This window comes from Lycorma delicatula, chromosome 1 (genome assembly GCF_047948215.1).
Source record: "Lycorma delicatula isolate Av1 chromosome 1, ASM4794821v1, whole genome shotgun sequence".
NCBI classification, from domain to species: domain Eukaryota; kingdom Metazoa; phylum Arthropoda; class Insecta; order Hemiptera; family Fulgoridae; genus Lycorma; species Lycorma delicatula.
This window is the reverse complement of record NC_134455.1, coordinates 108,279,573-108,293,115: the sequence shown is the minus strand read 5'-3', so window position 1 is coordinate 108,293,115 and position 13,543 is coordinate 108,279,573. Positions and strand designations below refer to the sequence as shown.

Below are 13,543 nucleotides of genomic sequence, written 5' to 3'. Positions count from 1 at the left end.
GCCAGAATATCTTTCACTTTATCTGTGATTAGTTCTCCATTGCGAGGAGCATCTTGGATATCCAAATTTCCAGAATGAAAGCGATTGAACTATCTTTTGGCTGTTGCTTTTGATAACATATTTTGCCTATAAATAGCACAAATTTCTTCACAGGCCTGTGTAACATTTGTACTTTTATTGAAAAAAAATTGTAAAATGTAAAGCAGTTTTGCAGAAAGTTCACTCATCTTCATGGCATAATACCTTAAATCTGAGTTTAGGAAATCCAAAAATTTTTGCACACCTACTAACTTCAACTGCCAGCTGTCAAATAACATTCAGCCTGACCCACTGTGACTCATACACCTTAAGATTTGGAATGCTATTTCGCATGCAAAAGGCTCACTACTTTTTAGATCACCTGTTACATATAAAGAATCAACTAGCTATTCTCTCTCACTCTCTCTGTGTGTGTATGTGTGTGTGTCTGTGTGTGTAAGTGAGTGAGTGAGTGAGTGAGTGAGAGAGAGAGAGAGTGCGTGTAAGTATGTGAGCCAAAAATAAAAATGATTCATTATAATTATTTTTCACTGTTCTTTTGATATAATTTTCTTTTTGCACAAGTGATTTTGGATTTAATATTTTTTATTAAATTTTGTTACCATAATTTTTGTAAACTTATATTATAATTAATTTTATTTTTATACCTTATTATAAAAACTTTTATAACAAATAAATTATAAATGTAATTTTATATATACAAAAATTATATGAAATTCAACATCTCCTTCTCTTCACCACAAGCTATAGTGCATTGTTGTCATGCTGTCCCCAATATGTTCATAACCTCACCGTCTTTCTATTTCCTGTTTAGCCTCCGGTAACTTACCGTTTAGATAATACTTCAGAGGATGAATGAGGATGATGTGTATGAGTGTAAATGAAGTGTAGTCTTGTACATTCTCAGTTCGACCATACCTGAGATGTGTGGTTAATTGAAACCCAACCACCAAAGAACACCGGTATCCACGATCTAGTATTCAAGTCCGTGTAAAAATATCTGGCTTTACTAGGACTTGAACGCTGGAACTCTCGACTTCCAAATCAGCTGATTTGGGAAGACGCATTCACCAGTAGACCAACCCGGTGGGTTAACCTCACCGTCTACCAAAACGTAAGGAAACGGGTCACTCAAGTGCTTAGCAATGTTATGCAGCACAACACATATGATTATCACTTTGGAAATATTTTCCAGATTAACTTGAACACAATTACAAACAATTGGAAACTTTTGCTTTAACTGAAGTCTCTTACTCTCTCTCTCCCTCTCTCTCTGACATGGATCAAATTGAAGCAGCACTATATGGCATTTCTTGGTGGTTTAAATGGAGTGATATGCAATGGAGATATTCTGCAGTCAGAATCACCATGTAAATAAGCATTTCCACTGTACTGAGAAATGATGTTCCTAATGGAACTATGTCTTCATATCCTACCATCAAGCACGCTACTGAGCCAATCTGAATGTATATTTGTAAATTTCTCATCAGCATTGACCATAGCATCCGGTTTTTACATACTCATCGCTGTAGACAGCTGCTTTTTTATTTCTATCTGTATGCAGTCCAATGCAACTACTGTGGTTGGCAGATAAAAACGTGTCTGCCAATCTAACTTAGGATTATTAATTTCCTGTATTGTAGATGGGAAAATTATCCAATTGTGAACTTTGCCAAGAACCCTAACCATAAGAAAATTTAACAAATTATTTCCGATCAACTTCAAAATCCTCTGCTACTCCATTTTAGAAACCTGGATCACCTGTACAAGAAGTCTCTCTATTTGTATTCTGGGAGTCAGCTCTCCTCCTTACATTTCTTCAGTTATTGGCAAAAATTCCTCTCTCAAAAAGTATATTTTCACTACCAAAACGAAACCGTTCCTTAAATTTACTTTGTTTTTTTCTTTTGTCTGACTGGCATGAACATTGCCATTATGATGAAGAATGAGAACTTAACTGACTTTAGAGATTAAAAAGTTGGCGTGCCTCACCACAGTCTTATAAAATGTACAGATGCATCTAGGCCGAAGTAGTAGAATTTACTCTTTATTCAACCAAAATTTAAGACTTATCTAACCTGTCTGAAAAATCCAAGATATATCTAGTCATAGTAGATCCTACAAACTTTATTCACATAGAACCAAGATACAACTCAAAAACATACAAGATTTAGCAGCAATCACTTTTTATTCACTTCACCCAGTGAAGTGAATAAAAAGTTTTTCCTTATTGTGATAAAGCCAGTTTCATCTAATTTAACTGTATAGTTAATATTTCTGACCATACTACCAAATCATGTACATCTTACTATTTAAGACTGTTACAAAAACATCAAATTCAATATTGTAATTCACATTTTCTCCAAGCATTAGACTTCCCTAGTATTATTTTGAAAGCAGCTTAGAATTAAGGATTTGCCTTGTAAGTACTTCTTAATATTTCTTAAGTTGTTGCTTTGAAATCACAGCTTAGTATTTCTTTAGAGGTTTAATGAAAACTGCCCAGCTAAAAACAATGTCTGGTTTTAGAAAGGCTGAACTGCTTTTTGTTTCTAAATTTCCATTTTTTATAATGTTTTTCACTAAACAAACTTTCAAATTCTGAGAGAAAAAAATCGTCTCATAGAATCATTGTTACCCCATCCTACGTTAATATAATCCATCTGTAATCGTTTAATAAATTATATAAAATTAAATAATAACTAAACATGTAATTTAACAAAAACTTACAGCTCTAAACAGAGGTGGGTGCTGATCTTTGTCAACAATATTTACATTAGCACCAGCTTTTAGGAGCAGATAAACACACTCTGTGTGACCAGCTCCAACTGCTAATGTTAATGGTGTCCTGAAACAGTATAAAAGAACTAAGTTTATGACTTATTGAAACTTCATTACAGAAAAGCATATCCTTTCTTGTTCACTAAATTGTTATTTAGTGAACAAGTTTTAGTTGAACATAAGTTTGCTATTTAGTTTTATTGACTGAATGAATACTTTAGCAAATAAAAGGAATATTTTTATTCCTTTTCAGTTAATAAATTCATGATTATCTGTTGTTTTATTTCTCCCCTGTTCCTGTACATAAATCAATAAAATTGTTAATATATTAATTTCAATGAATGCTCAAATCTCACCTAATTTAGGATGACTTTTTACCAAAATTTCAATGTACATTCACTGCAGTATACAAGTCTACAGTTTGAAGTAAATAAGCTATAAAACTACCAAACTGATTACTATGCAGTCTTTACCAATAGACAAGAGTATTCACCTGGAAAGGTGCTAGCTACACAGTCTGTCAGAAAGTTTAAGAACAGGCCTACATTTGGTCGAATCCACTTTTGTCCCTAAATTAACTGCATTTCACTTCAATCAATGTTTTTACATGATACACATCTAATTACAGGTTTTCAGTAAAAAATTTCACTGCTCTAGCTTTAATACTTTTGGAGATAGAATGGTTTTTCATTTTTAAAACAGGGCTAAAATAACCCGTTTTTCAGATTGAATTATTTTCTTGAAAATGGCTAGTCCTATAGCTATGAAATATTTACTGCAGCTTTGTTATGGTATAATGATCATAAAAAATAATACAACCTGGGGGAAAAAATTCCTACTCATTTGGTCCTCTCAAACAAATCTTTTTTGGGAAATTCAGTGGCAAAATTGGGCATTTTTGTTCCACAATAACTCCCCAATCGGCAATACTTATGCCTGTTCTGACTGCATAGCTGTTTTCTCTGTGCCTTGTTTGTGATGTATTGACTGTGCGTGCATTCTTCTGACGTTGTTGTTGTTTATAACCTCACTAGTCTTTTTACTGTTTTGTGAAAATAAATTCTGCAAAAATGGGGCGATCATTTGTGTCTGAGTATACAAAGTGGCAAATTATTAGTATACACAACTGCAGTAACTCATACCGATCAATAGCATCTGAACTTAATGTGTCTGAAATGTTTGATGAGAGCAATGAGACATTTTAAGGAAGCCTTTTAAGGAAAGGATCAAAAGCTTTTGAGTCGTAAAAATCAAAATGCAAGTTGCAGTGATTTATTGTCCACTCAGTATACCAAAGATTGGTTTTCATAGCAAGATGTTGAGGTTCTTCAATGGCCAGCAAGGAGCCCTGACCTAAACCCCAAATATATATGGGACGTGATGGCTCAATATCTAGCCAAACAAAAGCCTAAGCATAAGACCAAGCTGAAGTTTATGTTGGTGCAGGTTTGGCATAACATTACCGAGGATGAGTGCTTATCGACTCCATGCTGAAGAGGATGAAGGATTGTTACAAGGCTAATAAAGTCCCTATTAATTACTGAAACATCTATTGTATGTAGATTACATAATTTTCGTACTTTTTATCATAAAACTACTTTCTTTCAAAAGTTCATGTTTTTTTAAGGTCTGTCCCTGAACTTTCTGGCAACACTGCATGTCAACATTTTAACATTAAAGCAGGCTGGGACAATAGCAAAACTAAGTTATTTTAGTACAATTATCATGCTAGTTATAATTTTAATTCGATCTTATTTGTTATATGATTACTAGTTCTGCCATGACTTAAATTTTTGTTTATTGAAACTGATGACATCATGAATACACAGGATTAGCATGATATGTTTTTTGTAAAGCAAATAAAAATTTAATACTTATAAATTTATTGAAAAGATTATTAAGAAAAATATACATATATAAAAATGATTTTTAAGAAATGAAAATTTTAATTTATTAAATATAGAAAAACTAAGATAAAGGGAAATGAAGGTGGACAGTCGAAAAATGCATGATCTAGAAGTGGTGGTCCCATAACCAATAAGCCCACTTTTCATTTATTACCTATTATGAGAAATAGTTACCAGATGATTGGTCAGAGGGAAGATATATATTTCTATTAAAAAAAAGACAGCATTAAGAAATAAAAACAACATGGGATAAGTGGAAAAAAAGAGTACTACAGAAATTACAAGAACAGATTGCAATAAGTAGGAAGAGATCCTCAAAAAGTGGAAGGAACACCAGTCTAACAAGAAGTCAAATAGTCAGTTTGGCTATCTGAAAAAGCCAATTTCTACACAAAGGAGTATGTGAACAAGTAAAACAGCACAAGTACTTACTTATTCCTGGGTTATAATATATATTTCTTTACAATACATAACAATATAGTAATTTATTTTCTTTATAGTAATTTATTTATTTATGTATATATAATGTATACATAATACATTATGTATATATTTCTTTATATACATGTTTACAGAAGAGAACAAATGCAAAAAGTAAAAAATATACAAACAAGCACAACAATGGCTAAGGAGGCTTTTAATAAAAATAAACATTTCTTATTTAGCAATATAATGTTAAAATGAAAGAAGTGTAATGTAAAGTGTTATACTTAGAGATACTAAAAGATTAAACATGGCAGAAAACATAAACATATGCAAAAACAAATAAAAAAAGTAATAAATAGCAGATCAAAACCATACGACTAGATAATAATAAATAAAAACTATAATAATGTAAACAAAAATTTAACAGATAAGACACTAAAATAAAATAACAAAACCAGTGCAGGTGAAGAGTCCAACTCGTATAAACTATAAAACACAAAATAAAAAACAAATTACTCAATAACAAAACATATCAGTACAAAATAGTTAACAATTGCATAAATTATAGCAACAAAAACAACAATAAAATTAGAAAAAACTATTTTAAGGCAACTAGGAGTTTGTCATAACTTCCTTGCTAATTCCATAAATCATTTGGATGCACCGCAAAAAAAAAACACAGACATTATCTAAGATATCTTTGTTGTTCATTAACTTACAATGAATATAAAAACTAACTTATACTACAAGATGATGTAATTCACAGAATCGAGGATATGGCTGACTGAGGTAGCAATAATATCTTTCATATATCACGGGGTTGCTAGATTAAATCAAGTACCCATGAGTAACTCGTATGTCTCATTTGTAAATGACAAATCATGGATTCCTCTAAGAATTTAGTTTGACTGGGGGGGGGGGGGGAAGACTGAAAGGCAGTACAGTATCTTTGATGTGGCAGAGCTTGTTACAAATGAAGCAATCCATTCATATATTTAGAAGTTGCTTAAAAAAATACAAGTTGCTGAAATCAAGTTGCTAAAGTACAATTTGTAAAAGCCAGATGAGTGCAGGCTTCTTTTTCCAGATTATCTCTCAATGTTCATTATATGATATCCCAACTTGGCAAGTAATCCAGCAAAAAGTCACATGTGTATTATGGTGGATCATTGAAATAATAGCTATATGTAATTCTAAGATGATGGGAGCTCTTGAATGCATGTCTTCTAGTGTCTGCAGTATACTCATTGAATCTGGGCAGACAAGAATATACTTAATATGATATTGTGAGCAAATAATATTAAGGGCCTTGATTAAGGGCCATGATATTAAGGGTGCGCAGCTAGGCAACAAAAACATTAGTTAAAAATAGCAGTTTAAATGTATATTCTAACACTGATATCAAAAGCATAGCCTACAGAATATAATGTGAGCAATGAGCATATATAACTGAACTGAGATTAAATCAATTATGATAGTATAAAACTTCTTTCATTTTATAGTAAGAGTTTTTGATAGTTTGAATTTTTTACAGTGAAATAAGAGTTTTATAAATGGTTTGTGCATTACTTAATATTTACTTAAGGTAAGATTTACATTAAGCTGACCAATCTCCCAAGACTGTAATGAACACTGACTGACAGAAAATTGAGAGCAAGTTAAAATTTAGGAATCGAAACAGATGGTAAAGCCTTATATTTGCTTGGCCCATGCAGAGAGGACAATCTTCATAATGGTGAAAATAGACATTCGAGAACCCAACATAATTTGGATGTTCTGTTCTAGCTTCGATTTCGACTGTGCAGAATGATAATAACTACTGCCTACTATACAAAATGGGTTCACCACGATCAACCAATAAGGTTGCCACAGGACTTTTGTAAAAGGCACCCATACCAAGATGAAGAAAAGAGTTCTGTACATTGTCAAGCATCTTTAATGCAGTATTTCATGCTGAGAAGTATTCTGTGAACCATACTTTAAGTAGGAGTGGATTAGAGCTTGATAAAAAGTAACAAATTTGTCCGATCAACAACTCAATGGGTATTGGAGACGACTCTTAAAATCTAAAATGTTATACATTTAACGTATAGCTTCTTTTAGTGTTTAATCCATGTTAATCATTCATTAAAAATTAATCCTAATAACTTTATGGCAGAGCAAACATTAATCAGCTCACCGTTTGTATGAAGTTGAGAAAATGTTGTTCTCTAAAATGGAAAAAGGACACACACTTTGTTTTCTCTAGCAAAGTAAAACAAGAAAATTTGGATGAAACTTCTAAATGAGGATTGTGTTTTGTAGTATCTCTTGGCAGTGGCTCGGGAAATAGAGACAACAGACTGAAAAATCATCTAAAGAACATTAAATAGTTTTTTGGACACATTTCATATTATCATTTACTGCCACTTGAAATAAGGTAATATTCTGTACTCCTCCTAGCAGAATCCTATTTTGTAACATAAATTTATTAGAAAGTGGTGTGTTTGTAAACACAAAAAGTTCAATCACTTAGAAACCTTTTAATAGAGGCCACCATGTTTCAGTCTATTTCCCATTCCTTAACAATATTTAAAACATGCCTTCTTTAAGTCAAGGAAAACAGCAATGAGTTGTTAAAATGAAGAGTACTGTTTAAAATTGTGGTAAATGAAAGTATTTCTCCAGGAACTAAACCAATCTGTGGTAAACCATTCTCTGTATCATCTTACAAAGAATAATTGTCAATGAGATAGGTCTGTAGCTGTAAGGACAAGTCTTGTCTTTACCAAGTTTCAAGGTAGGGTTGACCAAAGCCATGACAAAGGTTTTTTGGCCTCAACCAAAATTGTTCTACTCCTCAGTTTATATAATTCTTAGGTGCTCTACCTGCACCAGTTAATATCTAATTTATCAGGAAAGGTAAGATCTTTGAAAGGGATCTGCTGCTGGGAATTTCGTATAAAAATTCTGATATTTTTATATGTAATGGGTACAGATTCTATACATTATTATTAGAATTTCTTTTATCAAGCAAAGCTGAATGGGATCTTTTCACAAATCCTATTTTAGTGGTTTTTCAATTAGACCACTAATCAAAAGTGTTTTCTGGAACATTTGACACATGGTTCTCACAAGTACCAGCGATATCAAAGACCACACCACCCCAGCAGAGTGCACGTATACTGGAATTGGGACTTGGCAACTCAATTCACCCTGATTTCCAGATGACAGCATTTGCAGTGCACTATGTAGAGTTACTCACCAATTGGTGTAATCTTCCCCAAAACAATGATTACCAAAAAAAGGGTTAAAAAAATTCTAGGTTAGAATTTACATTAAGAAAAGATATACAGCAATACATAGTAAAAGAAAAAAAATTAAGCAGAGAATAGTTTCTACCTTTCTACTATGTACACTTTCCTTTCAGTCCAGATTTACTGCCCACGACTACCATTAGTTTGGACCATTTAAGAGGCATAGGAAGGTCAGCAATTTAATGATGAAGCTGGGATAGAAGCGTTCATTGCTCAAGTAGTTCAAACATTGGCTATGTTCATGCACAACAGGCTACCTACTTTTTCCTTTGCGGAAGGAATAAAAAAATTGCCAATTCTCTGGGAAAATTGTATTTCTAAATTAGATTATGTAGAAAAATTAAATATTAATTTTACATTTTTTTATTGATTAAGTAAAATTTAAAATAAAGATTTTTGTTTATATTTGATACACCCTTATATGATGTGTAGAAGAGGGAGACAAATGCAACATTAACCACTTAATGGCATGATCAGTCAATATAGAGAGAGCTAAAAAAAATCATTTATTCTGAATTCCACAGAATTATTTACCATTGCATACTTCTATTTACACTTTTTTTAGTGTTTAGCTTAGACCACTTTTATGCTTACAGGATGAAATGAAATGACAATTTTGTAGTGGGTGAAAATGCCATGCATGATTGGGATTTGCACCCAGCACCTCCGGATGAAAGGCCGAGATGCTACCACTTGTGCCATGGAGGCCAGCCATCACTACATACTTGACAGAATAAACCAGATGGAAGAAGAAGCATTGGTAGATCAAGGGAGTGGCAGAGACCAGAACAGCCTTATGATGCTAAAAATCTTACAAGATGAAGAAAATTACTCTTATTGTAATCTTTTTTTCTGAAATTTGTATGTGTTTACTATGGTCGTCCAGAAAGTAAGAATGTTTTGCACACGAATGCCTGCAGCTTCACTCATAACAATGGGTCAAGGCCAACTGGTCTCAGTTGTTGTCCTGCTAGCAATGTACAAAGTTTTGTAACTACACCATGACATGGAGTGATTTTGCATTTGTTTATAATGAATAAAAAAAAACTGAAAATCCTGCTGACTGTGAGGTACGACTGGTCATGCATTTTTTGAATGCACAAGATGTTTGTCCTGGAAAATCATCATCAAATTATTACCATATAATGAAAGAAGGAAACGCAAGGAAACTGAGTTGTTTATTTACAGCAAAGATTTGTTCATGATGTACAATGCTCAGGACATCCTACTTTCATTACTGAGCAGCTGAAAGAGGATAATGACAGATATGTTAGAGAACCAGCACTTTACATTATATAAACTTAGTGATAAATTTTCTATGTTCACAGTCTCTGTTACATGAAATTGTGGCTGTTTGCCTAAATTACCATAAAACTTCTGCCTGAAGGGTCCCAGAAATGATGGCAAGGCAATCAAAAAAAATAATAAATGTCTTCTGCTTTATCATCCCTGGAACAGTACCATAGAGATGACAATGAAAGTCTGAATCAGATAGTGTCTGGTAATGAAACATGGATTTTGCGTTCACACTAGAGTAAACATCTGTCACTTCAGAGGCATCATTCTTGATCACTTTCAAAGCAAAAAAGATTCAAACACTTTCAAAACACAAAGTGATGCACACAATTTTTAGGGATCGCCACCTAATCTTTCTGTGCGAGTTTATGTCTCATGGAGAGAATTAATGGTAACTTTTACTCGAAAATTTTGATGAAACTTTTTGCGCAATTCAAAATCACCAGTGTGATATTTTGACTGGTGGAGTGTGTTTGCTTCATGATAATGCACGTCCACATGCCACAAAAAAAACTTGTGAACTTCTCACAGGTTTCAGCTGGGATTTTTTGATCATCTGCCTTACAATACAGATCCTGCTCCAAGTGATTTCCACCTGTTTACAAAATTGAAGGAATTTCTTGGCAGGAACCATTATGGAAGAGACGATGATGTCAAGATAGCTATTCGTGAGTGGTATAATGACTTCTTTGATGATGCTATACAAAAACTAATGCCATGATTTGACAAATGCTTGAACTTAACATTTTATTATGTAGAAAAATAGTTTAAAAAATGTAGATTATGATGCATTTATTAAAGTTAACTACTCTACAAAGTTAACTAAAAATTTTTTAATTGTTTATTGGTAAAGTAACAAAGTTATTTTATTCCAAACCTAAAAAAGGTGTATTTTCCAAAAAAACATTTTCATGTTTTACACAGTTTTTCTTAACCCTCCATCGATCGCTTAAAATTTGAATCGCCGACTCTCGCTCAGCGGAGGTTTCGTCCGGGTTACGCAATAATGTACAAAATGTTTATTTTTATAATCAAACTTTTATAAAAATCCAGATATATGTTTAACACAAACAGTATAATATAAAAAAAAGGTTTTTTATATTATAAAAAGTATATATTATTTAGTTATTGTGAAAAATTACATTTACAATTATTATATGAAAAAACATATTTTATACAAAAGTATGTAAAAACTACATACAAAAATTGTATAAGAAATCTTATTTATTACAAATACAAGTGTAAAATATATGTTTTAAAACAATTATTCAAAAATAATAATTATCAGGAAATACAAAATTTGTAAATGTAAATTTTGCTAAAAGTTGAAATATACTTGATATGAAAAAAACGTAAAGGCGTACATTCAAGAACATTGCTTACACATGGAAATATCATTGTGGAAAAACTACAGATAAAATATATTGTAAAAGGAAAATACTTAAAAACATGTATAAAGCCAGCCATCAATTAATTGTTTGATAGTCATTCGTGGCTAGGTTGGCCAAAAGCAAAGCCTTACAAAAACTTGAATCACTGTCTACCGGTATTTCTTCATCTTCATCGCTGGAATCAGCACACTTGGTACACTGTACTGCAGAATGCTCTCGGCATATGAAAAGTTTGCGCTGAACACACCTTGTCTTCGACGGCCGATTTTTCTTATAGCTGCACAGGAAGCATTGCCCCGAAGTGACTACATCTGGTGGCGGTTCACGTTGTTGATCGACTTGTTTGCTGATACTCAGAATCTCACACATCCGTAGTTTTATTTTTCAGTTTCAGTTTTTGCACAAGGCGAAAGGTAGCTCTTGAATAAACTTTCTTCTAAAGATAGTCTGGTTAACATTCTTTTTCAGAACGATGTAACCGTTCATACATCCAATATCGAGAAGGGTGTAAAACAGCCTCATCGACCATCGATTACAGACTATGGCAGTTGAATAGCTTTCCTTATATTTGTCAGTGCCCACTCCTCCTTTGCTTGAATTGTAGAACAAATTAATTTCTGGCTTTCCATAAGAGCGAGAATTCTCAGTTGTGTCTACAGCATCGGTGTTATGCATTGATGACAGCAGGATTACATCTTTATTCTTCTTTGCTTTAAATGAAAACGTTGTGTAGTCTTTCTTAAAAGCAAAACATGAACTTCCTACAGGACGTTGTTTGGTATCGATGAAAGCGATTGGTATTTCACGTTTGTTTTTCCTTACTGTTCCAACGAGTAGCAAGCGATGATTTTTCAAAAGTTCTTTGCAAAGAGGTATGGATGTGAAAAAGTTGTCAACAGTCGCATTTCTACCCGAACCGGAAACCGGTTCAGTCATTCTCAGAACAACTTCTTTACCCGAGTTATCTACAGCAAAAGGTCCTTCAGGTTGTTTCCCTACATATACCTCTAAATTGGCGGTATAAAATGTTTTTGCACAAGCCATTGCATAAACTTTGATTCCGTACTTGGCGGGCTTGTTTCTCATATACTGCCTGAAAGAACATCGACTGCGGAACGATTCCAGCATTTCATCGACAGTTACAAATTCACTTACAGTGAAATGTTTCTTACATAACTCGATAAAGTCATCAATCAAATCTCTAATAGGAGCCAATTTATCGATTGTCTTTCTATCTTCTCGCTTCGTGATTTCGTCAAACCTGATACATCCCAATAAAAATTTGAATTGGCTTAGTGACATGACGCATTTAAAAAATTCTACACCGGTCCCATCAGTGGCCATAGTTCTTCTAGAATTAGATCCCTGCTACGCATTACCCCTACTATATACAGGATACCAATAACAGCTCTTATCTCAACTGGATTAGTTGTTTTGCGGTCTCGTTCTCTAGTAAACATTTGTTTGTTTGCATTTATATAAATATTTGTATAGCCCGTTATGTCTTTGATTGTTTCATCACGGGAAAAAAGGTTCCATGCCCCAATAGGAGACTTGGCTTCTTTTGCACTTTGGGCCACACATCCCATCCTCATCCGCAAAATATTTCTATTGGGCGTTTGAGCCTGCGCACTTTGATTTGGGTGCAAGTCCCAGAGCAGTTTCCTCCTTTTGCTCGTGTAAGCTGCTTTACCGTTTTGCCTGGTTACAATAATTGCAGATTGCCGTTCTTTGAACGGAATATATTCTATGTCATCAAAATCATCTTCATACGTAATACCGTTATTGATATTGACAAAGTCATCTTGCTCACCTGGTAATTCATGTACTCCTTCATTTACCTCTTCGTTTTCATCACCGGAGTCCAAAGCTGTATCTTCTCTCTTCAGGAAATAATTCTCGAGTAAAACTCCCAGTGGGCCTAAATACAATTGCAAAATGTTCCTCTCTTTCTACGCTAGCTAAAAGTCTGGCGAGTCTTTCTTCCTCTTTTTCCATTTTCAAAAACAAAAACTAAGAAAAATTCACTGCATAACTTGAAAATATAAGTGACCTAAAAAAAAACTCTCGCACACTGAGGTTTCGTCCAGCCTTCTACTACTTCACTTGTGACACTGACCTTGAACGAGGATTGGGGGTGGAGAGGCCTGTCAGCTGTTCCTGAAGAGAGAGTCGACAATGTTACTAATGGACAGTGCTGCCAACCCCAAACAACACATTTACCCAAACAAAACCAATTTTACCTGGAGGAAACCTCCGTTTAGCGACCGATGGACGGTTAAAACCTAAGTGAGAGGTAAAATCTAACAATTTCTTACATCAAAAATCATAAGGAACCACCAAATTTATTCCTCAATTTGTACCTCAAAAAGTTTGGTACGGTTCAGTTTCACAAAGGAAGAAGAAA

General features: G+C 33.5%; 1 protein-coding gene across 9 annotated transcripts in view; it reads right to left on the bottom strand.

Moving 5' to 3' along the window:
* The window catches only part of LOC142320913 (serine/threonine-protein phosphatase 6 regulatory ankyrin repeat subunit A-like), a 180,538-nt gene that overhangs the window by 78,795 nt on the left and 88,200 nt on the right, over positions 1–13,543 (bottom strand). For all 9 annotated transcript variants that reach the window (XM_075358932.1, XM_075358939.1, XM_075358953.1 and 6 more), the window contains exon 15: positions 2,770–2,887. In XM_075358932.1, the coding sequence (XP_075215047.1) occupies positions 2,770–2,887 (118 nt within the window). The remainder of the gene's footprint in view (positions 1–2,769; positions 2,888–13,543) is intronic.